Source organism: Perca fluviatilis, chromosome 5, assembly GCF_010015445.1.
Source record: "Perca fluviatilis chromosome 5, GENO_Pfluv_1.0, whole genome shotgun sequence".
Classification (NCBI taxonomy): domain Eukaryota; kingdom Metazoa; phylum Chordata; class Actinopteri; order Perciformes; family Percidae; genus Perca; species Perca fluviatilis.
The window spans coordinates 27,575,299-27,602,407 of record NC_053116.1 but is presented as its reverse complement, the minus strand read 5'-3'; the positions used below and the strand labels follow the sequence as shown (position 1 = coordinate 27,602,407).

The 27,109-nt window shown below is 39.7% G+C and overlaps 2 protein-coding genes across 2 annotated transcripts; one reads left to right on the top strand and one right to left on the bottom strand.

Annotated features, from left to right (window-relative positions):
• Positions 1–7,078: 7,078 nt before the first annotated feature.
• LOC120559343 lies at positions 7,079–16,258 on the bottom strand. The gene is made up of 3 exons (XM_039800993.1): positions 16,169–16,258; positions 12,733–13,405; positions 7,079–8,789 (listed from the first exon to the last, which is right to left on the bottom strand). Exons 2-3 carry the CDS (start codon positions 13,253–13,255, stop codon positions 8,500–8,502), a joined length of 813 nt encoding a protein of 270 aa, XP_039656927.1. The 5' UTR covers positions 13,256–13,405; positions 16,169–16,258; the 3' UTR covers positions 7,079–8,499.
• Positions 15,907–26,234, top strand: dalrd3 (DALR anticodon binding domain containing 3). The gene is made up of 13 exons (XM_039800992.1): positions 15,907–16,428; positions 17,507–17,814; positions 18,291–18,604; positions 19,584–19,642; positions 19,785–19,886; positions 20,019–20,083; positions 20,401–20,459; positions 20,664–20,746; positions 20,941–21,067; positions 22,523–22,581; positions 22,762–22,878; positions 22,978–23,046; positions 23,474–26,234. Exons 1-13 carry the CDS (start codon positions 16,195–16,197, stop codon positions 23,591–23,593), a joined length of 1,716 nt encoding a protein of 571 aa, XP_039656926.1. The 5' UTR covers positions 15,907–16,194; the 3' UTR covers positions 23,594–26,234.
• Positions 26,235–27,109: the final 875 nt, after the last annotated feature.

The following is a 27,109-nucleotide window of genomic DNA, read 5'->3' as shown; positions in this document are numbered from 1 at the left end:
GCATGTCAAAAGAGGCATAGTGAATCATGTTGAAAAAAGTGATAAAAAAAAGTCATAGAATAGCATTTTGAAAAAAACGTCATGAAAAGGGCCAGCCTGGACTGGATATCAAACCTGTGTCAGTCTGCAGTGAATACTGGCTGGTTGGCCTGTTGGCAGCCGTGCTGGCACCAAAGAGTTAACTTTGAAAACAGTTATAGCATAATATGTCGAAAAAAGTCATTCAAAAGTCAAGTATAGTATTATGAAAAAAGTGATGAAAAAGTCAGTGTAGTATTTCAAAAAAGTCCTAGTATAGAATGTTTAAAAAAAAAGTCATAGTATGTCGAAATTTGTTTTAAGTTATAGGGTGTCAAAAAAAGTGTTAAAAAGTCATAATATAGTATGTCAAAAAAGTCATAGTATAGAATGTTTGAAAAAATCATAGTATATCAAAAAAGTCATAGTATATACAGTATATAGTACATAGTATATTAATTGAAAAAGTCATAGTATATTATGTTAAAAATGGTCATAGTATGTTGAAAAAAGTGATGTATGGTATGTCGAAAAGAGTCAAAGTATGGTAAGAGTAGTATGAGAAGTAAGAACTGTGGCTGTGAGAGCAAGTTAAAGAGAGTTTTAGGACGACGAGGTTCTCTCTCCTCTGCACTGTAGCGTGACATCACCCACACTGAGCAGCCTTTAAAAATGCAGAAAAAAAGCCTAAAGCAGCACTCAACTTAAACAGTGATAACAAAAAACTGCAAAAGATATCAAAAAGCTGAATCATTTTCTGTCTAACAGCTGAACGTTTTGAGAATATTTTAAAGTTTGAATGACGTCTGTATGTGAAAGTATGTGGGCGCAGTAGCATTTAGAAGTGGAAGATGCCTGAAGAGGATTTAAAGATTGCTGCATTGACTTTCAATGTAAAAAGAAAAAAAGCTTAATATTTTAAAAACTATAAATGGTGGAGAAAAGTTGACGCAAAAATATCCTTAAAGAGCTGAACATTTTGATATATGAATGGGTTTTGTAGCTACAAAGTATGCAGTAGTAGTAGGAGACCCTTAATAATGGCCCGCTTGACTGTAGACACATTTTACATTTTTAAATAATCAGCTGACCTGCTGCACCAACAATTACTAACGATATCAGTTTCTTTTTTTGGAAAAGATAAGGAAACGAGGGGTCCTGTAAAAGAAATCGTTTGAAAATAGTCAAGAGAGTGGCCGGGTTGGCTCAGTGGTAGAGCAGGCGCACATGTACTGAGAGGTTTTATGCCTCGACGCAGAGGTTGAGGGTTCGAATCCGACCTGTGACGATTTCCTGCATGTCTTCTCCCGTTTCTCACCAAGCTGTCCTGTCAAAAATTAAAGGCGGAAAAGCCCAAAAAACAAATAAAAAAATAGTCAAGCAATGCTACAGTTAGTGTTTGGTACAACAAAACTGTCAAATGAGCTTTTAAAAAGGAGTTTCCTTGAGAAGCTAAGGTTAACACAGAAACTAAATTCATACCCTTATCATAATCATAACTAAAAGTCTGCCACGTTGCACGTGTATTTCCACATTTATTTTAGAGAAGTAGGAAGCCAGTTGTTCAGTTGGTTGCCAGTCCATCCAATCAGATAGCAAACTGCATTGCTGTTAAACTGTTAATTACTGAGTTACGTTCCGGGACAAAATGTGGGAAGTGATGCGCAGGTTTCCTCCATCAGAGGAGAACCAGCAGCCATCTTCTCTCCAACCCCCCCCCCTCACCTTCCTTCTGCCTGCACCAGGTCTCTAGGGAGGATCAGGTACTCTGCCAAATCCACCGGACTTTCCAGGCTAAACCCCAGAAGGACTGATGTGGTCACACTCTGTTGGTCACACCTGTCTCCCATCATCCATCATGTCACATGCTAATTGACACACAAGGAAAGAGTCAGCTTACAGGCCTCAATTAGCACAACTGAAAGATCAGGTTTTTACATGGCAAACAAAACAATGATTCATGGAATAATAGATCTACCAAACTTTTAACCCTCCCGTTGTCCTCGGGTCCAATTTGACCCATTTTCATACGTTTCTACATCAGACATTTTGTCTTTCTGTCAACCAAATCGCCCCAAAATTCACAAGTGAAATTAGGGATCAGATCTTTACTTTCATTGAATTTTCTATTAATAATTAACTTTTATAGCATTATTCTGATGAAACTAAACTTTGACATATCTGAGATTATCCATTACCTTCCTTCCTCTGGTCTTAACTTTTAGTCGAAATCATTCATAATTTCAACTTTTTTCTAACACAAAAATTAGATGATTTCCTATAAATGAGTGTAAAACTAGTGTTAATAAGTTAGTTCTAGTGGTGAATATACTGGTGGTAATGGAAAAAAAAAGTGCCAAAAATGTTAAAACAAACGCCAAAAACATTGAATGCAAAACATGGGGATAAAACCTGTTCATTTTGACCCGGTAGGACAACACAAGGGTTAAATGTCTAGGTTGCATAAAACTTATGTTTTTATTGCATTTAAATACTACTAGATTTCAATGTCAATCAGTTGCTGATGAGCTATTGAATTATAGTATTGAAATGCTGTTGAAACCATGGTAACTTACATGTCTAAAAAAATAAAAAACCTCACTTTCAAACCCAATTTTTCCCATTCTATACCAAAACAACGGACGACTTTTGACACGCAAATCACCAAATTAAAGCTGACTGGCAACCACTGCTGTCACCGCTATGGTCATAACTTGTATTAATGTCAGTACTACTACCATTACCAGTGGTGGAAAGTTACTAAGTACATTAGTTAAGTACTCTACTTAATAATCATTCAATTTTCTGTTACTTTATAATTCTGCCTCACTACATTTCAGAATGAAATATTATACTCTTTGAATTGTACTGTACTGTGTGGAATCCCAATGAGAAATACTTCTTTTTAATAGGGCTGCACAATTAATCGCAATTGTATCGAAATCGCAATATGGACTAGTACAATATCCAAATTGCGGGGGGGATGCAATATTTGTTAATGGCAAAATATGTGTCAAATTCTGAATGAAGTATTGTGGTGCTGCAGAGATGTCCCGGCCTACTAATCCTATCCTACAAACTAAAGAAAAAAAAATCTTTGTTTGGTGATTTATTTATTTTTTGATCCTCGCAAAAATCACACTATAAGCATTTTAATTTCTTTCAATGTTAATCATTTTCAATGAAAATAATTACACAAAAACGATCATTCATATATCGTGAATCATATCGCAATTGCAATATCAGTCAAAATAATTGCAATTAGATATTCTCCTCATATCGTGCAGCCATACTTTTTAATGATGATGTAATATTATAGATTAAACTACCCAGCAGTGAATAAAGTTCAACTTAGCTCTAACATTAGATGAACACATTAATACATTCATCGATAATTAGAATCCAATGCTATATTGTATATTATTCTGAAATGAGTACTTTGACTTTTGATACTTTAGTATATTGTGATTACTTAAGTGACATTTGGATTGCAGGACTTTTACTTGCAACAGAATATTTCTACACTGTGGTTTTGCTACTTACTAAAGATCTAAGTCCTTCTTCCTCCACTGACCATTACTTTAACCATTACTATACCAACCACCAGCACTAGAAAAACTACTACTAATACTACTAATATTCCTGATAACAATGGATGGGTTTTGTATGCCACATATTTAAAGGCAGACTTAACTTGAAAACTTAAACTGAACTGAACAATTAAAAAGAAAAAGAAATTTGAAGTGTATTTCAAAAATGAAATAGTCTGTTGTCAAAATGTAGGGTTAAAAAAAAGGGTAGTTTTCAAGGCAGTCCTAGCAAATAAAGTAACATCACAGACAAAACATTGGACCAAAACTAGAGGATACTTTCAGAATCTGATTTACTATGGAATTTCCAAGAGGGTTTTCTGGAGCCCACAATGTCATTTTCTAAATTACATAGAAAAACTGGGCAAATTGCTAAAAAAACAAAACAAAATCACATATACAATGACGCATTGTACGAGGGACTAAAAAGACCAGCAAAGGAGCGGGGAGCAACAAATATTAAAGCGAGCTGGATCACTCAAATTACAATGAAACGTTTACTTACTTACCTCGGGTCTCTGGAATTTGGTTTGCGGTGGTTCACAGCTCTGAAAAATGACATTTAGAAACATTAAACACCAACATCTTTCCAGGAACAGTGCTGGCGTTATTCTGGATGATTCACTAAACAGTCTCAACAGTTCTCATAGGGTAACTACGTATATCAGTATTTCCAGTGATAACTCTTCGCAGTCGGGACTCTTTTGCCATTTAAAAAAATAAATAAAAGAAACAATGCTGTTGGATAAAAAAGAACAAAGAAAAGAAACTATATTCTGCATGGCTAGATACAGCTTTATGTGAACAAATATGTTTTTTTTTGTAATTTGGGTGAACTGGCCCTTTATAAAATGTCACTAGATTTAAATCTTCATGTTAACTAAGGGCAGACATGTAACAAGTGGCGAAAGGCTACACTGAGAAAAGACCTGAATAAAACAGCAAATCTGTGAAGATGCACATACTGTATCCAAAATAAATACATTAAGTCATAAGACAAAACCATTAAGACAATCAGAGATCAGTTGACATAATGAACTGATTTTTCTTCTCTTGTCTATCCTTAAGATATTAAAACAATAATGTCTTATTATCTTATTATATGTGCAACTTTTAATTCAAATGATATCTAATCGGTACAGGTTTAATAAATAACTTGAAAGTACTTCAAGACAAGAAAAGAAACTTCACATCACTGCTAAAAATTGTAAAGATGTAAACCAAATGAGCATTTGAGTTGACCTAGAATGATCTGAAATAAAGAGAACTAAATAAATAAATAAAAAGACAACAGTGTAGTAGTTGTGTCTCTCCAGCAGGGAGATGGGGACGAGGAGGGGGTGGATAAAGGAAGGAAAGGAGGAGTTTTGTCTGAGCAGGAGAAGTGAAAGTGAAATGAATCTCTTGAGTATTTAAAGAGGAAGTTTGGTGACTCGGAGCTGTTGGCAGACGGGACGACAGAGGAGGACAGGACACGCTGCTCTGAGAGGTTGGTGAGCTGGAGAACTTTCAGACTCTAATTCTTCAAACTTAATCAACTGAATCATTTATACTGATGTCTTTTTGTACTTTCACTTTGTCTACACACTGTTGTCTTCAAGTGCCAAGTCCTCATTTCACCTCTCTCTTTGATCCTGCTTTGGCTTCTTGAACTTTGTCCTCACATTCTTCTCATAAAATCTTATTTTACTGCTTGTAAAACTGCTTTGGGTTGTTCCATTGTGTGTCTCTTTGTTGGAAAAAGTCTTCAGGCTCTCTTATCAAGGGTTGAAGTATAGGTGACAAACTGAAAGTTTATCTAAGTCCTCTCTTGTTTTTACAACTGCCTCTTATCTTTCGGTTCTTATTTTTCAGGGTTTTTGAAGCCTTTGTTATGCTTTAAATCAGGATTTAAAAGCTATATTTTAGATCCACAGAAAGAGTCCCGCAATGTGAATGTCTTCCTTAATATTTCTTTTTGCAGCTCTCTCCTTCCTTTTATCGTTCTATCAGCTCTTCCTTGTCAGGCTGACCTCTCGTGTCTCTTCTTGCTTGCGTTTTCTTTCTTTCGCTCAACAGATGACACACAACAGGTTTTTCAAGATGGAGCAACGATACAAAGAGCTATTTTTAAGTGATGTGATTGTATACTTGATAGCTCAACATTTCCTGCTCCAATGATTAATACATTGATAAAGCTTTAGTGTTGGCATTTCAAAAGCTGACAAATCCTTGAATTATTCCTGGTTTTTAAAAATGTAAGCTTTCAAAAAATTAAGAGCAACTTTATGTCTTTGGTTGGTTTTAATTCCTGCAGCTTAAAAGGTGCAGTAGGTAAGACTTATAAAACTAACTTTTATGTCATATTTGCTGAAACTGACCCTATGTTCCAGTAGAACTACATGAAGGAGGTAATTTAAAAAAAATCCAGCTCCTCTGGCAGCACCAACAGCCTGTCTAACTGCATGTCAATCACTGCTCATGCACACACATTCATTCTCCCCTGTGGGGGGAGGGGCTTAGGAGACCATTTTGGGCTTTAGCAGAAAGGGGGGAGGGACTGAGAAGTTGTCGATGTTCAAATTCTTTGGCTAAGTCCTGGATCTTCCCAATACCTACAGCACCTTTAAATAGGAGCTGCAAAGCATTGATTCGTTTTATCATAAGCATTTTTTTTTCTTGAAGAGTCGTAATCAGGCAGCTGTCGGGTGTTCACAAGGTGCTTTGTCTTATTTTGAATGATTTCTTTGAGCAAAAACAAACTGCAATTCGTGGATGCACTCAAGAAGTGACTTTTAAACCACTAAGTTACAGCTGAGTGGATGGATGATTTTTTTTAATGGTTGTCTTGTTTTAGGTTACACCAGAATCCAGTGAACTTGGATAACACTGCTGTTCCGTTTCTGCAGCGGACGTAAATTAAGGTTAGTGTAACGTAAGGTGAGGGGACTGAGAAGTTGTTGGTGTTAAATTTTTTTGGCTAAGTCCTACATCTTCGCAATCCTACCTACAGCACCTTTAACTGATTCTTCTGTTCCTTCTGTTCAAATGCATGTTGCTCTTTAGTTTTCCTTATTTTAAAAAGCTGCGACTTACAGAACGGATTGTAAAAACGTTACAAATTCTTTCAGGACTTGCAGATCAAACCATAGAATTTTGGTCCATTAGTTTGTAAAGTCACCTTTTTCCACGTTAATAACCTTTCTTCCCCGCCCTTTTAGCTGCGTTAGCCTGACCAGACCTGAGGCCGGACCTGAAGCTCGTTTTGGTGGGTGGGATTGTAACGGAACCCATAATGCAGCTGTGATTCTGAGCTCCAGCTGGTTATGTGGTCCGTTTCCATCCCACAGTGCACAGGACGTCCTGAGCAGACGGGTGGACGTCGAGCGCTTCTCCTTCAACAAGAAAACACTTAAACATCACAAATTAGGTATCGTATCAGATTAGTCTGCATTTCTTAAATCAGCTTGTTTGAAAATTGATTCATATTATTTCAGTTAAAAACTTTATTGTTCCTTAAAAGGAAAAACAAAAATTAAAACAATGGTATTAACAGTATAGAACAATATCAAAGTATTTACAGTAAAAATACACCTCCCAGCTGAGTGAGCCACAAGTATAAAACCATAGCCTATTTAGCTTATATTCTACCCGTTCTGATTCAGATGGTCCATTCAATGTGGAATTACAGTTTTGTTTCTCTCAAATTAATAAGGAAAGTGAAACTAACACCAGTAATGCCTATGTTTAATGCTGTGTTGCCACTTTGAACAGGATATATTGGAGTGCAATGACTGATTTTTAGTTTGTCAGATACAGAAGGTGATTTTCCTCAATGACACGTTTTCTCCCGGATTGCTGACAACCGTAAATGCAACCGGGAATTTCGTGTCAGCCAAGAATGACACCAGAACCACAAGCTTTTACTGCAAATTATTTTAGATTCTCAGTTTGTAAAATGTAAATTGTTCCTGTTTTCTGTATAGTATTTCTAAATGGATATTTCTAATAAATCTCAGAATTTTAAACTAATCAGTTAAGCTGTATATTTTTCTTACAATATCAATCACCATGAATTACCTGTGCTACAAATAGACTCCCATTCATGAACCACTGAAGAGCAGCTTCTCTTCTACTACAGTGTTCAGGTTACATATATACACACACATACATATACACACACATATACAGTATATACACACATACATACAGTATATATACACATACATATTCACACACACACACGCAGATACACACACACACGCAGATACACACACACACGCAGACACACACACCTGAATTTACATCAATGTTTGACAAAGCAACACTTTCTCTAAATTCCAAAAATATTACCAGGAACTGGTATCATTTACTGGCGCCCCACTTCAGATCAGCTGTAACCGCATAATGATCCCAAATGAAAGCTAGAGCTTAGTAACGACTTTCCTACAACAAAAGACCGCAGCTTTGTGTGGTGCTTGGTGTGATTTGTGTGGTTTACACCAACGTGCTCAGATGAGGTGGCAGGAGAGGTGCAGTACATCCATCCATGCCCTTTGTGGGACTCATTCATCAGCTTTCATGTAAACTGAAAGCTCACACTGCAGCTGTTAATTCTCCAAATTCTCTACAGATGTGATGCTGTGATTAACACATTCAGATATTTTTAAGAGTATGTAAATCCACCAATTTATAGTCTAGCAAACTAATTTAAATGGACTTCATAATTTGGAGTTTATAGTTATAAATGTGAGCAGTGACCCAGAATGGAGCATGAAGGCCTGTAGTGTGAAAATAAAATAAAGGAATTTGGGCAAACGTCAGCTGGTGGAGGAGAGCGGGACAGAGGTGTTCCCTACACCTGCATAACCCTGTCGTACGTCGTCGTCGCCGCTCACACAGGAAGTGTCAGTTAGTGACCCGAAGGTGCTGAAGGTGAAGGGAACCTAGACAGTATCCTGTCCACGAGTTCAAGGTTTCTTTCGTGGTTTTCTCGGCTGATCCTTTCATGCATGGTCACCAGCTGGCTCATTAGATTGTTCTGCATTTCCTTCTCATGGTCCATCAACCTCTGTAGTCGGGCGTCCTCCTGCACCTGCATGGACGCGTCCATCTCTCGGAGCTGGCTGACCGTCGCTGACACTAACGTAGAGACTTGCTCCATCACCGTCGTTTTCCTTTTCTTCGATGGAATTTTGTACGCTAGATAACAAAAGAGACAGCCAGTCAGTAACAGGACACAAACTGTTTTTCAGTGTACTGTCTCTGTGCTTCAACACACTGGAAATAAAACAATGACTATGAGGTTAAAGTGCCAACTTTCGGCTGTAGGGGTGTTTACATCCATTAAACATTATTGTCAAGGCGAGGCCCTGTGTGAACTTGAGTTGACTTGAGGCCCCTTTATGAATTTGAGTTGACTTGAGGCCCTGCTCAGGCCCGCTTCTGTGAGGGTGAGGGTGTAAAAGCATGCATTGCACCCTCAGTTGAAATTTGAATAATAAACCCCAAGCACATGATGGTAGGTCTTGAGGCCTGGCGACAAATGCTTCCTCATTCTGCAGCCGTCGGTGGCAGCAGCACACAGTTTCAGAAGGTTTTAAACCTTAACCCTTGTGTTGACTTAGGGTCAGATTGACCCGTTTTCAATTTTTGTTTTATATCAGAAAATATGGGACGTAGAAATAAGTGCTGAAAATGTAAAGAAGAAAAATTTTACAATTTAAAACGTTGGAAAAACCAAAAACAAACTGAAAAAACGGCATCAAAAACGTCAAAAAAAAGTGTTTTTTTTTTCAAGGTTGAAGGGAAGACAACACAAGGCTTAAATATGTGGACTGTTTTTCTCACTCCATGTGAGAAGACTTAAAAACTACCAAAGGGCAGTGTTGTATACTTTGGTGTGTAGTGATGTCTGTTTTTGCCATATTTTAAAGTGCCCATATTATGAGAAAAAGAAAAAAAGTGTTATTTTGTGTCTCTGGTGCTTCCACACACATACAAACTTGGAAAAAAAAAACCATTCATGCTGTTTTGAGTAAGATACGCGTTTCTGAATGTAACCTGCCTTCAGTCTCCGGGTGAGCTGGTCAAAATCCGCAGGGCTATCTAGCTACGTCATCGGCCGAACGATTTGGTGTGTGCTAACCACTTCAGCTAATACCACATCAGCTAGCCGTTTCTCCAACTTCAGTCAGTACAAGGCAGGAGAGACTTCTTCTAAACGAAGGCACACTTTACGTTGAATACCTGCAGCGAGTGACATGTAAGTATTTCTATACAATTTCTTTTGTAGATTAGGGTGAACTTGTGTGTGTTGTAGCAGTGTTTTGCCATTGAGAACGAGGTGGCTAACCGCTAGCAGCATTAGCTTCTAGCTAGTAGCCCAGTACCTAGCTACTGTGCATGTGTGACTTCCAACAAAGATGGGATATAAGTGTGATGCCTCACTCTGTAGCTAAAACAGAGAGCTCAACAAAAAGAGGAGCTGCAGCAATGTGTAGTACAACAAATATATGGTGTTTTTTGAAAATTAAACATGTAAACCTATTCTGATATAACCTCTAAATACAATTATGAACCTGAAAATGAGCATAATAAGGGCGCTTTAAGTCATAGCACATGGTGCACAGTTCCCCCAGACAGAAAGGTTGTAGGACCCCCCCCAGATGCTGGTGCAGCAACCAAAGCTTGCATCTTTCCAGGCCAATAGGCTCCAGGCTCAGCAACCGACCCACATTCATCAGCGGAAAAAAGGTTGACATACAAGTGCATGACGACAGTTGGTTTGGAAAGGTGTCTCTGGTGCTCCAAAGTCCCTTGGTAGGGTTTGGCTATGATAGCAGGTTTGACTTTTGATCTGGTTATAAGTTGGTAAAACACCCAGGTTCAATTCACTGTCTGGCAAATCTCTTTTAAAATAATTTATCTTCTCTCTCTGTTTTAGCCTATATAAAAAGAATAAAATATTAAGCTAAATGTCAATTATGTCACTAACCAGCCATACACATTTATATCTTGTAAAACTAGTAGTTCTTTGAATGTCATTATTTGATATGTACATCTAGTTACATACAACCCTTGTTCACTTCAAATGGGTTTAATAAGGGCTCCAACACTTTGCTCAACACAGTAGTTCTCTAAACTAGCAAGTTTCACTTGAGTGAATTAAATAGCTAGCCAGCCAGCCAGCTAACATTAATTCCATTCATCAAAAGGGCTGATACATAATGGACTGATAAACTTTCAATTAAAATTGAAAATGCTTTTCTTTTAAATTCAAATTGAGTAAAGCGTTGAAATTCAGGTTAAAATGAGGCACCCCTGTATATTTATTTTCATTTGCAAGATTAACTTTACATATCAACCTATCAACAACTGACCCTGAGTTTTTTCACACTTTGTCAGTCAAAGCTCAGCTTTGGGAAGGGAAGAGATGATCAACATGAGGAGACTGAGGGAAAAAGAAAGAGAAGGTGATGAAGATGAGAGAGGAAGAGCAGGTACGGGCCACTGCCCAGGATAGGATAGCATTATGTCTCAGTACTGTTCAACACAAACAAACTGAAATGGTCTAATTCAAACTATGTAATAACCAGAGATATTATATGTATATGTTGGTATACAATTTGACTAAATTACACTTCGGCAGGAAAGACAAGTGAGGAGTCACATAGAAAGGGAAGTGGTGTCTGTAGTACACGTTCCATCCATAGACAGTATATAAGAGTGGACCAACAGATCCCGTTGCTCTGGACGGAGACCAGTGAAGGATATTAGAAGCACTTTTCCGGTGATCACTTGCTTTACTGCGCAGCATCCAACTGAGAGAGACAATGTAAATGTGACGTGAGCAACGTGTCTGAAAGTTTGAAGTCTTCTGGTAGCTGTGCCAAGAGAAATCTCAATCATTCCCAATCTTACAGAGACGAGAGCCTAGGTATATGTAAGGAGATAACATGGGCACAGGCTAATTATTGCTAACTAAAATGCTAGTTAACATCAGTAATTAAACCTAAACAGCTGTAAGTCCAAGCTGCATGCGAGCTTCTCCTGTACTATACAGTAATTCCTCTACTCTGCGACAGTAAGTCGCTTGGTTATGACACAATCGTTAGCCTATTTTTACAAAAACGTCTGCTAAGGAGCCATAACGTGAGGTACAAGATAATGGAGCCTTTTATACATTCTCCTGTTTCTTTAGAAATGAACAATGGACAAAAAAAGTCTTTAAAACGCTTTAGATGTAAAGTTATTCGCTGTCAAAGTGACGTCAAAATGAATGACAGTCAATGGAATGTTAACGGCGGGTGATCACTTGTTAGCATCAAAATGGCGCCATAGGAGCTACGCATTCCAGACGCTCGCTTACCCCCTTGGTTCCACCAGGACAAGTTCCTTCCTGAGGCTATTTTGAAGAGGCGCTTAGCGCCGCCCAAGACAATTGTGATTGGTTTAAAGAAATGCCAATAAACCAGAGCACGTTTTTCTCCCATCACGGAATGCTGTGTGGACTAGGCAGACCCTCCTTCGCAGCGCTGTGGAGGAAGGTCTGGCAATGCCAAACTAATGCTTGACAGATAATTGAATTGAATATGAATTTTATTAGGGCTGCAACTAACATTTATTTTCATTGTTAATGAATATGTTGATTATTTATAGTCAGGTCATCATGAACAGGAATCCATTAGAAATGTCAGCTAACCTATGAAGGAAACGTTTCATGTGACAGGTCAAAGATGATTTTGATAAGATACATTTTAAACTCCCTTTTTAAATAAAAACAGTACAGTAGAATTACTTTTATTGCATTTGGATTTCATTTAATCTGTAAAACAATGTCGTTTTCACTTGGTGTATGTCAAATGTATAAATTATTTCTTGACATCGTTTTTGGCCGCTTCAAGCACCCGTACCGTAACATCATGAATAGACGCGCATCAAACTCCAAGCGGCGGCTGGTTTGACCTTCTTATATACCGTCTATGGGTTTGACTCAGTTTTGTATTTTGACAGTTTTCCCGCAAACGACGGCTCTATTGACCGCAGTGTGTTGTCTGGGACCTCAAGACACTGGACACACGAAAATGCAGGTCATCCAGGTATCTTCCCTCAACACAGTAATAAGTGAAACGCATATGCTTACTGGTGTTAATGGGCTGCAACTGTTCTGGTGGGCTGTACTGCTCGTCCTCGTCCTCTGCCTCCATTGAACCCAGATGCTTGTTAAGCTCCCTGTCGTCAACTTCGTCCCAAAGCCCGACTACAACCTCCTGATGCTCCTCGCTGACGTCAGGCGGCAGAGGTGGAGGAGGAGGAGGGGGCGACGGTGGAGGTGTGGGAGTCCTTTGACGTTTCACCGGGTTCCCCGCGGGGGCATTCCCGAAAACCCGGTGGCACAGCTCATAAAACGGCCAGTCGACGCGGTCGCTCCCGCAGCGGGTCTTCTGCTGGTGGTACTTGGTGTACTGCTTCCTCAGCGCCTTCAGTTTGCTGATCACCTGCATGTGTGATCTGTACACCCCCCTCTCCGCCAGCAGTTTGGTCATCCTGTTGTAAACTACAGAGTCCTTCACCGTCCCCGTCATCTGGTCACGGATCGCCTCCGACCCCCGGATGATCAAAAGTTCTTTGATTTCGTTCTCCTGCCAGTTGTGCATCTTCTCCATGGATGCAAGCTTTTCTCTTTTGCTCCAGCGTCTCAACTTATTACAAACACCTCCCTTGTTGTATATTTGCGCCCTTTACGTCACATGTCTGCGCCGGAAGAAGACGTGCTCAAAGCTGGTCTATTGAGGATATGAGGATCACTCACTCAGCTAAAAAAAAAATCAAAAAATCAAAAATACTTCCATCAATCAAGCATGAAAGTATTATAATATTTTCTTGTTTATGCTGGTGCTCTTTTAAAGTACATCTTTAAAAGAAAAATACATTTCAAGTGTTTGCCATATTAGTATTAATTACAACAAAGTCTTAGTGGTATTAACTCATTGCAATACATTATAAACCACTTTACTAATAGTTTAAGATCACACATATTAACCGCTGGACACTTCAATGAAAAGTCCATTCTCAGTGTATATGACCAGGACTTTTACATTTTCCACATGACATTTGTGTAAGACCATTGACTGTAAATATGAATAATGATACTGGAACTTGATTGGCTCCCACACTTTGTGATATCACAAAGTAATTGTGCTTTACACTGAGATTTAAGGTGACCACAGAGAAACTTTCCCTGCTTACAATTGTTGCTTTCTGTTGATCTATTGTTGAATTGATTCATTAAAGGGGTGATAGAATGCAAAACCGATTTTACCTTGTCATAGTTGAAAAACAACAGTTTGGAGGGTAAATAGAACATACATACAACCTCAAAATGTCATTGACACCTCTTTCCTCTGCAAATCTCACAATTTGAAACGGCTGCTGATAACGGGCGAATCTCAACAAAGCTAAAAGTTGACGTCAACTCCTACCTTATTTGGCTCTAGTCTTTGTCACGCCCCAACATTTACATAGGCTACACCACTGACCTGAGGTCAGCTAGTCTTCTGAATAGGTCGCGCAGATCTCAGAAATTGTATACATTGTTCATCTGCTATTTAATTACTAAATTCACTTCTAGACTTTTATGCGAGAAATCAGCTATGTAGAGCTCAAACAAAATTGATGGCTAATCGCAGATTTTGTCCGACTGTGTGTCGGAGTTCAACAGGAGATCAGCAGGCTAACGTGACAGCGGCCGATGCTGCCTCGCCGCCTGTCGTGTCCTCCTTCACAGACCCCAGCCCGCTGTGAGCTAGATGGATCTCCGTCACGGCCGGCAAAAGTGTTAGCTAAGCTTTGTAAGACCTTAGGGTAGCTGTAATATAAGTGATTTGACGAAATTCAAACTGTAAATATACTATAGTTATGTCGGCAGCCAGCAGCCGGCCAGCTCCGCGGAGCCCCAGTAGTCCAGTAACCCAGAAACTATGACTTTCTCCTGGGTATGGAGCGCAGCTGGGCTGCCGCTGTCTCGTCAGACTGTGTGGACCTCCTGAAGTCCGACACGTTTTACCATTACCAACATTACCAAATTTGCCATCAATTTTCGTAAAATGGCCCATATTTGAGCTTTATATAGTTGATTTCTCGCATAAAAAAGTCTGAGAAGTGAATTTAGTAATGAAACATTGCATTGTCTGAAATATGAGACCTGCTGTCTTGTCTCCAATGTATGTGTATGTGATTCGCTCAACCAATCAGTGCACAGCTCAACTAAATATTCATGAGCATACCATATTTGGAAGAAAAGCTCTCGTTCCAAATAGGGCCAAAATACAGGGATGCATAAGGGCCCATAAAATAGCAACCGGGCCATTTTCAGCCCAATCAATGTTACATACCCTATTAGGAGACCTTAAGGAACCCTATCTAATCATTCTATCACCCCTTTAAGTATCACTTCATCTGTATAAAATGCTATTCAAAGAGCATTACTATTTGAATTAGTAGTGAAATTAGTTTTGGCAGAATTTACATATTTCTGTTATGCTACATAGTATAGACACCACATGGCCAAAAAAATAAAAACATTACACACTCATATGCAAAACATCTCATTTCAAAACCATGTATGCTGTTAAAAAAGCCTCCACTCTTCAGGATTTTATTCCTATTTAGTAACAAGAGCTTCAGTGAAGTCGGGCCTGACCATTTAGGCCTAGCCAACCTGATATGGAGGAACTGACAGGTTGTCTAATTTTCTCAATTCTGTCAGTAATAAATAAGGCAAATTCATTGCATGATTTAGTGGATAAACGTTAATGGGCTACTGACAAAGGGGGTTTGTCAGCCTGTCAACAGCAGCAATTAGCATTGTTTTTGGCAATGATGTCAGAGGCATTTCTCGGTTTTAAATAAAAAAATGTTTGTGATAGTCATCTCAATGAAACACAGGAATGATTAGAAAGAGTAACTTCAGCCTTAACAACCTTAGAAACAGCAGGTCAGTAATATTTAGGTGGCTTGAGGTTAAATGCAGCTCATCATGAGGAATTCAACAGAAGAGCAACATTTCCTTTGCTTTTCTAAACTCTTGAGCTGCTGTTAAATGTGTATTTCCCCAGTTTGGGATCAATACCTTTTATCTTATCTTATGTAAAAAAAAAAAAAAAAAAAATAAGAAGCAACTTTTCCATTAGTGCTTGCACTAGAAATAATAATCAAACATAAACATATTACAGACAAGTAGCCATGTCCACATACTTTTGGCCAGTGCAGTTACTCTACCACAAACTGGATGGCGCTATTAGGCATATTCCATTGGTCCAACACGGAAATTTACCTCGGAAGAAACACGGATTGTACTTCACTAGTTCCGCAAAGAAAGAAACAGCCAATGCAGTCCCCATTTACAGCCAATATCTGACATCGATCAGTGATTACCCGTACGGCTGGAAATTGGCTTGTAATTCGACAGTGTTGGAACGTAGCATAGCCTGCATCAGCACCGATCAGTGAGACAGCGTTGGAACAGAAGATATGAGCAGGGTGTGGATGTGCTGTTGATAGCCTGGTAGTAAGCTCACCTGTGTAGCTATATTTTGTGGTGGTGATGGAGAATATCGAGGAGTCTTCGCCCCTCCGGATCACCCCTACCGTCCGGGCGCTGAGCTCCGCACTGCGGGGGAAGCGTGAAAATGTCCCCGATTCCAGCCGGGAAAACGGCGACAGGATCTTCCCTGAACCGGAGAAGCTTTGGTTCAAGGAGAGCAGCGCTAAAAACCTGCGTAACAGGGACTTCTTGTCGCCGACCACGATGCTTAACACGCTGTATGCAGACGGACAGGTTGGTTTGAGGGCTACTTGTTGGGTTTTCCAGTATATATTTTTTTAACTGGTTATTGCTTATTTCGAGGTGTTTTAGACCGTATCATTTTCTGTTAACGCTACAGATGCACCGAAAGAGCCATCTTTAAAACCCGTTTCATGAAACGCAATAGCGCCGATGTTAAACATTGCTGGTTAACACGCCAAACTTGTTACACTTTGACATTTTATTCGTCTATGTCACTCAGCAGTGTTCCTGGACAGTTGCTAAAGGTGTACTGTTTGCTGCGGTGCGAGTGATTTGTTTCGCGCAGTAATAGCTATATAACGTGACTCGGCCAATAGGAACTAGGGACCCCGGAACTATCTGCTTTAACGCTCAGCTGAGTCCAATAACCTGCCTCATTAACATGTTGAAGTTGACTCGAATCATAAAATAAATACCCAAATCATGAATATATGTTTGAGTGATACCCCGAATTGATCAGTGGCCGCTGACTTTGCCCCATCGTGATCGACCAGACATTAACAGCCTGCAGCAGTAATTATTAACCCATGAGTTTGCAGATGCAATATGGGTCAAACAACACGCACAGCTGCAAGTCAGAGACGCGAAGCTAGCTGTGCTGCGACTGAAACACACGAAGGCCTCTTCCAGCGCTCGTTCATGTCAGTCTCTCATATATGACGTTAACAAGTTTATGTCCAAGTGTAAACTGTGGGCGTGTTTATGCATCCTTGTGTATGATGATTTTTTTTTTTTACAGATGCACTGATGTGGTTTGAAGCAGATAACAAACATCTGATATTTTCCCACTGACATTGATATGCATTTTTGTAATGTGAGCACACATGCATGTGCAGTTTTTCAGACAGGCATATCTTAAGGTCAGAGCTATTAAGTATATTATTGCTATTGAATGACATACTAGTACAATATCAACTGATATCAATTGCATGTCAGTATACTGTATTAGACCACCTCCAGTACTAGTAATTACCTGAAATTCATAAATATTTCCCCCTTCTCACACACCCACATATAGTTTTGTGCATGAATACTAGTCTCTAATCGCTAGCTCCCTTTATCCATCAAGGTCCCTCCAGCAGTGATGTCCAGGGTCCTGTCCCTCCGTGGCAGTGGGGTTCTCCCTGTGGCTGGTGGGGAGGTAATGGGTGAGGGGTTGAGGGTGAGGGTGGACCGGGCCGCAGCCTTCCGGTCTGTCCTGGCGGATGGAGCCACAGAGTACCTGAAGCCCTCTAGTCAGAGGCAAGGCTGTGTGGTGCTCAACTGCCCTGCACTGCACCCTAAACCCAACACACCCACTCCTGAAACACTGACTCTGGGCCAGCTGAGGACTGTTCTGTTGGCTGACCACATGGGGGAGCTGTTGAGAAGACAGGGGTGAGTCTGTGGATTAATTCCAAATTCATAAATTGTCCACACACATCCACTTCCTATAGTTTCTCTCACCTCTCCTAAACAATCTGTGCTTTATATTTGACTTCTTTATAACAATAAATCTAGTGCAAAATTGTTTTAATCGTTTACCAAGGACAATTTAGAGACATGTTGGCTGGTTGGTATCTGCTCGTAAAATGGGAAAATTTGCTGCTTTTGCTGTTTTATCATTGTAAATTGAATATCTTTGGTTTTTTACTTTGTTGCTTTGTCAAAATAAGCAATTTGTATATGTCACCTTGGGCTCTGGGAAACTTTAATGGGCATTTTTTTATATTTTCGGACGTATAAAGACCAAATGATCAGTCAGTTAATTGAAAAAGTAATTAACGGATGAATTGCTTATGCAAAACATGTTAATTGCAGCCATACATTAAAACTGCTGCAGGGATCAGTACCAATCTCCTTATCTGTCTCAGATTTGCAGTCTCTTATTGCCCCACTCTTCCTGAGGAAAGCGACATCGTCACCTTTCTCCGAGCTCTGGGCATCGATTGGCCGACAGCCCCGGCCAACTGGACCAATGAGGAGCGGGAGGAGAAGATTCAGGATGCGCTGGAGAACTCCCTGTACAGAGAAAGGGAAACAGAAAGAGGCAGGAGGACCAGCGGAGGAGGAGGAGGGAGCAAGGTGGAGGAGGGGGAGAACGAGGGAGCACTCAGGGTCAACCTGAAACGAGTGTTCCAGGAGGAGGGGCTGCTGGGATACGACCCCAGCCTTGGTACCTGCATAGGTAAGGCCACAAGAAGATTTTGGTTTCATGTTTTGAGATATCTGTCTGAGATTATTGCTTGCTACCCCAAAACAATAGAGCCAGTAGTGCTAAAAGCTTTCAAAAGGGCATTTGAGAAACTTAACAGCAACATGTCTTTACAGAAGCAATGAACTGGTTAGTTAAATATATACAGAGAAGAAAAAAAAGTTGTGGTTTTACGGGAAGCTACATGCTAAAACACGTCATCTGTGTGGGTTCTCATGCCTTGTGTCTAATTTAAAACTAACTGCTCCATAGAGCTCCTAGAGGTCAAAACTCTACAGGGAACCTTACACGGACAAATAAGAGAGTGGTTAACTCACACCTAACTCTCTGCAAAAAAACCAATTAAGTGTAGTTCCCAAAATCTGTCAATTCCATTGACTTACATTACCTTGCGATTGCGTGTAAATTTACACTGTAGCGAGTAGTATGAAATCCCGAAAATCAAACAACACAGGACTTTCACCCAGGATCGTGTCACGTTTCCTAAACCCAAACCTGTTATTGTTTTCCTAAAAATAACCGCCCCGTTCTTCTTTTCCTAAACCCAACCCGTTCGCCGTGATGCTAATTCCTCGAGCCATCTTTCCTGCTCCGTCTCTGTGTCGCTCTTACACTGTTGCCCCTGGCAACCGATAGCGTTGGATCCCAAAATGGTGGGCGGACTCAGACACGTCCCAAATCGTCACGTGACAGCAAGCTACCATTCTCAATACGGCGTAGACATACACGCGGATAGCTCAAAATGCGTACAGATAACACGCCACTTGGCTTTAGAAAGTGGTGTGTATGTTTACGCGAAGTCATGATCTCACGTTCCCAAAATGCTGAATACTTCAATACATTTGCAGTGTTGTTACCACACCTTTTTAAGAGAAAATATTAGTAGGATAACAGTTAGTTGGTACTGTATATTTACTGTACTGGTAAGACATTGTTGGTGTATCTGTTTCAGTACACAGAGACAGTGTTTCCCACCTGGCTCAACTGGACCTCGCCACTGCCGACTACACAGTAAGACACGCACACACACACAAAAACGCACACACACTATGCTACACTATGCAGTATTCGCACACACATTGAGGATTTTCTTTTTTCTCATTAAAAATAGAAACAAAGCATTGATTCCTATGTCCTTGCTGCCTTTTTATAGGTAGCCATGGCAACAGCATTACATGTGACTTCCTGTCAGGATGAGTTCCGCCAGCAGCAGATAGCAGTGCTGTGGAGAGCCAGTGGAGCGACACACACACAGGTACACACACACACACACACACACACACACCACACACACACACACAACACACAAAAACACACACACACACACACACACACACACACTGCATTGTGTTCTTGTTTTTACATGCTCTGCTCTCTGCATCTGCAGAGACATCTGGTGTGTGGGCCTGTAAAGACTCCTGGTTCTCACCTCACTGCTGCACAATATCTGCAGTAAGAAACATCACTTTATTTGTCTACTATTTTTCTCAGCATTTCTGTCTTTAGGTTCTTTCCAGTCTTATTCCTTCCCCTTCTTTTCTCTGCCTACACTTGCTCTGCCCAGCTCTCCACCAGACAGATCTTTATTATCACTCTTGCTAGGATCTTGCACTGTGGAATCGCAGTTCTAATTAAACTAAATTAAAAGAACACTAGTGGGCGTTGGTGGTGCTTTTCTTCATCTCTATGTCATCACTGTATTTTTAGCCCAGCTGCCTGTGCACTGCAAATTATGCTCCCATTGTTTCTTCCTTCTTCCTCTATTCCAGGCTGAGAAGAGGTCAGATGAAGGAGGCCTCAGAGATGAAGTATGGAGATCAAGTAGAAGGTGTGTGTGTGTGTGTGTGTGTGTGTGTGTGTGTGTGTGTGTTGGTGTGTGTGTGTGTGTGTGTGTGTGTGTGTGTGTGTGTGTACATTGTTAATCATATTCTCCTTACTTATCTAACTGACCTGACTGACACTAATGAGCATTCATTATAGATAAAGTTAGTTAACTGGAGTAAAATACCGCCTTCTCCTCGTCCTCTTGTAGGTCAGACATGGGATGACATCATCAGGGTCATGACCTCTGCCACTGTAAGATTTGAGCTGCTGTCAACGGTCCACACCAGTCCTGTGAGTCATCATTACAGCTGTGTGTTTGCACCTGAAGGTGGTGATGTGCTATGTGTGTATTTGTCCAAAACGGCCATATTGATTAGTGAAAAACTAAGAACTGTTTGACCTGACAAACCTGTCTCAGAAATTGATTACAGTTTGCTCTTTGATGTAATGAGTCGAGTCAGAATGATTGATAGCTGTCTGTTTAGGTGACACTGGATGTCCAGAGGGAAGGGGGAGTGTCTACCAAAGGGCCGCGAGGAGGAGTGTTTGTGATGTATAACTGTGCCAGACTACACACTCTTTTCGACAGCTACGAGAGAGGAGTAGAGAAGGGTGAGAGTCGTGCTCTGCAAGAGATTCATGTTTCATTTCTCTGATCAACAACGTTACAAACAACCAATAACTCAGACCGCTGGGGCCTGGCGGTATTCCCTTAACCTCAGAACGGAAGACAAACACACACTTAATAAAAGAAAATCCATATTTCAATTGAAAAGAAGCAGGGACAGCAAATGCGGGAGTTAACTATCATAAAAGTTCAGCAGGAGTGTGATGACATTTTTTGATAAGTTACAGCCTGATTCAATTGCTGTCAAGTAAAAGTGTCTTATTAAGCACATTTTAAAAATCAATACAGACAACTAAATGTGATAAGCTTGTATTATATAATCATCACTGTAAACAAATAAGACCATGATAGATTTTCTGCCAGTGTGGTCCTGTTGGTAAACCGTGTAAAATGCAGGATGAGGGTCAGTGGTGGTTTATGGAAATTCCACTGTCTCAAATCAATGTCATAATTACCTATAGGTGTTAAATGCTGCACAAATGATAATTATTTTTTTCTTACGGTACATGTTCTTACGAGAAGACGTCTGTGATGTTTAAATAGAGATTATGAAAATGCAGTCTTCAGCTGTTCTTATTGTTCGAAATCACTCCCTTTTCTGCTACTTCATATTCAGCTACATTTATTTGATAACTTTATATACTTTGCAGATTTAGATTAATAATACAGTATATAATTATGATGTAATATTAGAGATTAAGATAAAACTTTTGATCCTGGGGGAGGGGGAATTCACAAGCTACCCAGCAGATAAAGTATACATAAAGTGCGATATCATCATCCGTCGTGATGGCTGGTCGACATCACGATGGAGAGCCACCATCGTGATGCCACGCCCCCCACCCTGTCAGACACACACTAATATCCTAGTCGCGGGCGCTGGACGGGAAATTGACAAGTGCGTCGGTCTTAAACTAGCAAAGACACTTGCGTCGGGCTTTGCACTGTGCTGCGCAGGGTGCAAAATAGGGCCCCTTAAGTGGAAGCTACGTTTTTCCCCCTTACGTGCAGCCTATTTGTGAAAAAGACCATCGCTTTGAGCAGACTGGATTGGCTGTAGTGATACATTCTCTCTCTCTCTCTCCCTGTCAGTTGTAGCGCGCTCTACCTTCTAGTAACGTTGGACACAGAGAAAAAAGCATTAACCCCCCATCCCCCCACCCTCCGACGACGATATCATCGTCCATCGCCATGTTTTACTGTAAACATCGTCAACTGCCAATTTAGGGGACATCGCCCAACCCTACAACATAGTTTCAAAGGTGCGGTAGAGACGCAGCTAAACATGTCCAAGTTTTTGTAAGAGTATTTTCTTTTCTTTTTTTAGAATAAAACTGATTTATAAAAGTCTTTGTTTTAGGATTGTGTCGTATTACATTGATCATTTTTCTGACTGTTTATTTAATAATAATAATAATAAATTGAATTTATATTTGTAGGTCTATACCCAGAAATCCCTGAAGGCTCCCAGCTAGACTTCTCTGCTCTGAAAGAAGAGGTACCATATCATTCTCTTCTATGCTATTCTGTTGTCACTCCTTTCATTTCTTTAGATTTCCTTTTGTTTTTCTTTCTTTCCATTAAAAAAGGTGTGAGACTATTAACTGTCCGCTTTAGAAGTCCTCAGAGCAACATTTCAGTGTTGATCCTATGGGCGTCTCTGTGTTTTGACTGACAGGGCGAGTGGCTTCTCCTGTTCAATTACCTCATACCGTTCTCCGAGCTGCTGGACCAATCAGGACAAGCGTTAGACTGTGAAGGGGGAGGAGCCAGAGTCAATATTAAGACTGAGCAGGTCAGGGGATTGAGATGAACTGATTACTGATCAAAGATGTGTGTAAAACCAAACTCGGCTGTTAAAGGTGTTTAACAAACTCGTGTTTGTGTTCTTCAGATCTGTAAATTTCTCGTGTCTCTCAGTAAAGACTTCAGCTCGTACTACAACAGAGTCCATGTGCTGGGGGTGAGGATATATTTTCTGTATATATTCATATACGCTCATAAATAAAGTAGGTCTTGTGTTTGTATAGTATATGTTTCAATGTATTTGATGTGTGTATTTATTCACTGAAGAGGAATTGTGAGCACAGGAGATGATGTGTGTGTGTGTGTGTGTGTGTGTGTGTGTGTGTGTGTGTGTGTGTGTGTGTGTGTGTGTGTGTGTGTGTGTGTGTCCGTGTGTCCTTCCTTCCTGTTGTACAACATATGGAGATTAGAATGTGATTACTGTCGCACAAAAACTTAGCCAAAAAAACACCAGTTCAGTATGAGTTTAGCAATATTAAAACATTTTCTTTGTCTTTCTCTCTTTCTAAATGGGCCTTTTTTGCCAACATCCCCATTTTTCCTTCCTTTTTTTCTTTAACTCTTTCTCTTGTCTTTCTTTCTAGGAGCCGTTGCCTCACCTCTTCAACCAGATGTTTTGTCGTTTGCATCTGTTGAGAGTGTTGAGAGAGCTCTACCACAGCGCGCTGGACACCCTTAACCTTCCCCCCATCAGGCAACTATAGCCTCGATATATTTCACTCATCTTGTGATCACTGTTGGCCCTACATCCCCACCCATCTCACACAAACACACACTCGCTTATGTTTTGCAATTGTAGTTCATCACATACACACTTCTTTTAGCAATGAAAATGTATTCGATATAGACACATAGTCAGTCACCTTTCCCTCTTTTTGACAATGTTACAGCACAGTTTGTGGCTGTTGGTCAATAATGAGATATTGTTTTACCTGCCCACTGTCAGTGATAACTACAGCTTGACATACTGTAACTGTTAAAATATTTAAAGGATGTCATTACCCACAAATAATGTAATGTGACGTCCGCGAACTCAGCACACTGTGAGTTCAGTTTGATCTGGGCAGATTGGTTTTCCTGGAAAATATGAGCTGTTTGTATGTTAAAGAAATAGTTTGACATTTTAAGAAGTATACTTCTTTGTTTCTAACTGAGAGTTGGAGGAAAAGGTGAATACCTATCTGATGTCTGTGCAGTAAATATGAAGCTACACCCAGCAGCCGGTTGACTTGGCTTAGCATAAAGACTGGAAGCAGGGGAAAACAGCTAGCCTGTCTCTTTGTCCAAAGGTAGCAATCAGCAGTTAGCACGTTACATCTTGTAATTTGTACAAAAAGTGAAAACATTGGGCACTCAGAGAGCGCAGACCTCCGCCAAGGCATGCCCTCACAATGTAAATGCAGTGTGACTTTTCCCAGTCAGGAACTTATTTTTCAGATTATTCTGACACCACATGAATGCAGCACAAATGCCCTATCTCACAATGTCAACGAAAGTGAAAACTAATTTGTGTATCCACCCTGTGATTCAGATCCGCTCCAAAATGTAACGGTTTCTTCCTTGGCCCGTGCTACACCCTTCCACCATGTTTCATGAAAATCGGGCCAGTAGTTTTTTTTACAGACGGGCAGGCAAACAGATATATATATTTTCCAAAATGTCAAATTATTTCTTTTAAGTTTGGATTTCTTTGTTAAATTTGTACGGAAAAGATTTCCCTCTCATAAGCGTACCAACTGCCAAACAGGCCAAATCTAGAGTGTCTCAGTTAGCAAAGCTGGGCTGCTTTTTTTTTCTGTTGAATCCCTACTTTTTTCAATTCTGCTTTAATCATGTCACCATACAGGACATTCATATGCCCTTTGAGCGAACAACCCACAAAACTGTGCCAGACAACTTGTTACTTTACTGATTTTTGGTGCCAAAATCCCACCAGTTGTCAAGACACCCCATTTAAACTGTAATAAGTATTGTTAAACCTTCTAAATTGCTTCATTATTATCACAGTAACCCCCCCACAGCCTGATGCTAACAATCTCTCCTCTTTGAAACACGTCTTAGTCACTGCTTGTACAAAATTGTTTTGCTTTTATTAAGCCTTTAATAAACTTTTGAAGGTCCCATTTCATGTATGTTACCCACCATGTATTTATCAGTGCCACACAAATATTTATTGTCATTTTAAAAAGTACAGAATATAGTCTGCTTATTGAGTCTTAATTGTTGTGTTCATGTGATTATTCAGAGCCCTCAAATCACAGTTATCCTGCTTGACCAATCACAAATGTTCACTATCAAACATGTACCAGATATATAACCGGTGTTCATAAGTTATTGACAAAAAACAGTACCTAGCAGCATTTAGGGCATTGTGCCATAATGTTAGGAAATGCATGAAAATAATATATATGAAAAGTTTTATGCCAAAAAATGTTATTTATAAATTTTGGTAATAAAAATGGATCCTTGAAATGTGAAATGTGTTCCCATTTCAGTTACCTGCTGTCTTAAAATGTGCCATAGCTTGTTTTAACTTTCTGCTCCACATTATTTTGTAAGTTGGTGTGTTTTTTTGTTTTTTTAAAGTGAATATCTCATGTTGGAACTAAACGGTTAACGTACACAGGAATCAAATATCTTACTCACTTCTCACTGCATGAAATGTTTGACCCCTTGCAAATGTTGCTTGTCCCTGAATGGTCTATGGATTTTTTAATGAACTTTTTTTTTTTTACATTTTACTTTCTATAGAAAAGGGAATGGGATGTTTACAATATGTTCATTTATTTACAGTAACTGTCTTATTATCCAAGCTGTAATTACCACAGTATTAAAGCAGGAGAGATGCAGAATGAAAGACTTTGTTTTTTTTCTTCCCTACCTTATACTGTTCATTGTCTCACTGTATCTGTAACACATATACTATATAATACATACAGTATGTTCACTTTAGCCATTGGTGTGTTTCTCTTGCTGCCGTGTTTTCACCCCTCAGGTCTCAACATCTCTGACCTCCCATCTCTCATTCTTTTCTCCCTCCTCTCTGCTACCCTAATAACTCCTATACCTCTCTGCTAAGAGCCCTCATATGCCTCATATATCCTGTACTGTATTATTCCACTGGTTTTTGGAAATTTAAGTACTTTCATATCCTTTTTCTTCAAGGACATGATGAAAATCAGAATGAAGAGTTTTCAGCTGGAAACCAAATAGCTACAAGATGACTCAATAGCTTATAGACATGTTTGCTGTATATCACACATACTGTAATGCAACATTTTGTGAGTAAACCAGTATCAAAACAGAAATAACACACACGCACATAGCTGTGCCTCTTACCCTCAACCTATCCCCTTCTCAGCATAGTATCAAATCTGTACTTTCCAAGCTGTGTTAATTGTACACATGTCAATTCATTGTTACTGACTACACTAACCGGTTGATGTTGTTGATCTGTAACATTTTGGCTTCTTTATACAGTGTTCGACTAAAACAAAAAGTCAGAGGCATGTGTTTAGCCATAATGGTTGTATGATAACACCATAGCTGGAATAATTGGTTCTGTTTTAATTAACTAAGCACATTCAGATCAGTTAATTACCATAATAATATTTGCTATCAGTGGAGAATTCCACCATGGTTAAGGTCACTAGCAGCAATTAGCATGTAGCCTAGATAGGAGACCATGCAGGCAATTACTAAATCTCTAGATTTCATGGAGAGAAGATGGTAACTGAGCGTTATTGGTTCATGCCTACGGTAATCCTGCTGCACAGCTGATTCCCAATTAGCTCAACTTAACAATGAAGGAATTAAACATTTTAATTATCCATTAAAAAAGATCATCAGAAGCAACTTAGGAGGCTCATTGTGTTACAATTGCCAATTACTTAAATTGTCCAATTTGTTTATGTAAAACCATAACATCTCACATATTCAATTAAGTATTCAATTAAAGCTCCTGTCCCTAAAATTTTACAACAGTACTTTGTTATTTTCTGCATCTGTGTATACGTTTATATTCAGTGTCTCCATGCTATCAGTATGTTTGCAGACAGAACTTTTTTTCTTTAAAAAGAAAATTATTTACTTGATTTATGGAGTTTCCACAGACAAGACACCCTCCACCTGTTGTGGCTGTCAGCTTCTTCTTCCAGCATTTCTTCCAGGAAAGTCAGGAGAGTGAGATATGGTCCAAGACAACGCAGTCATGATACATC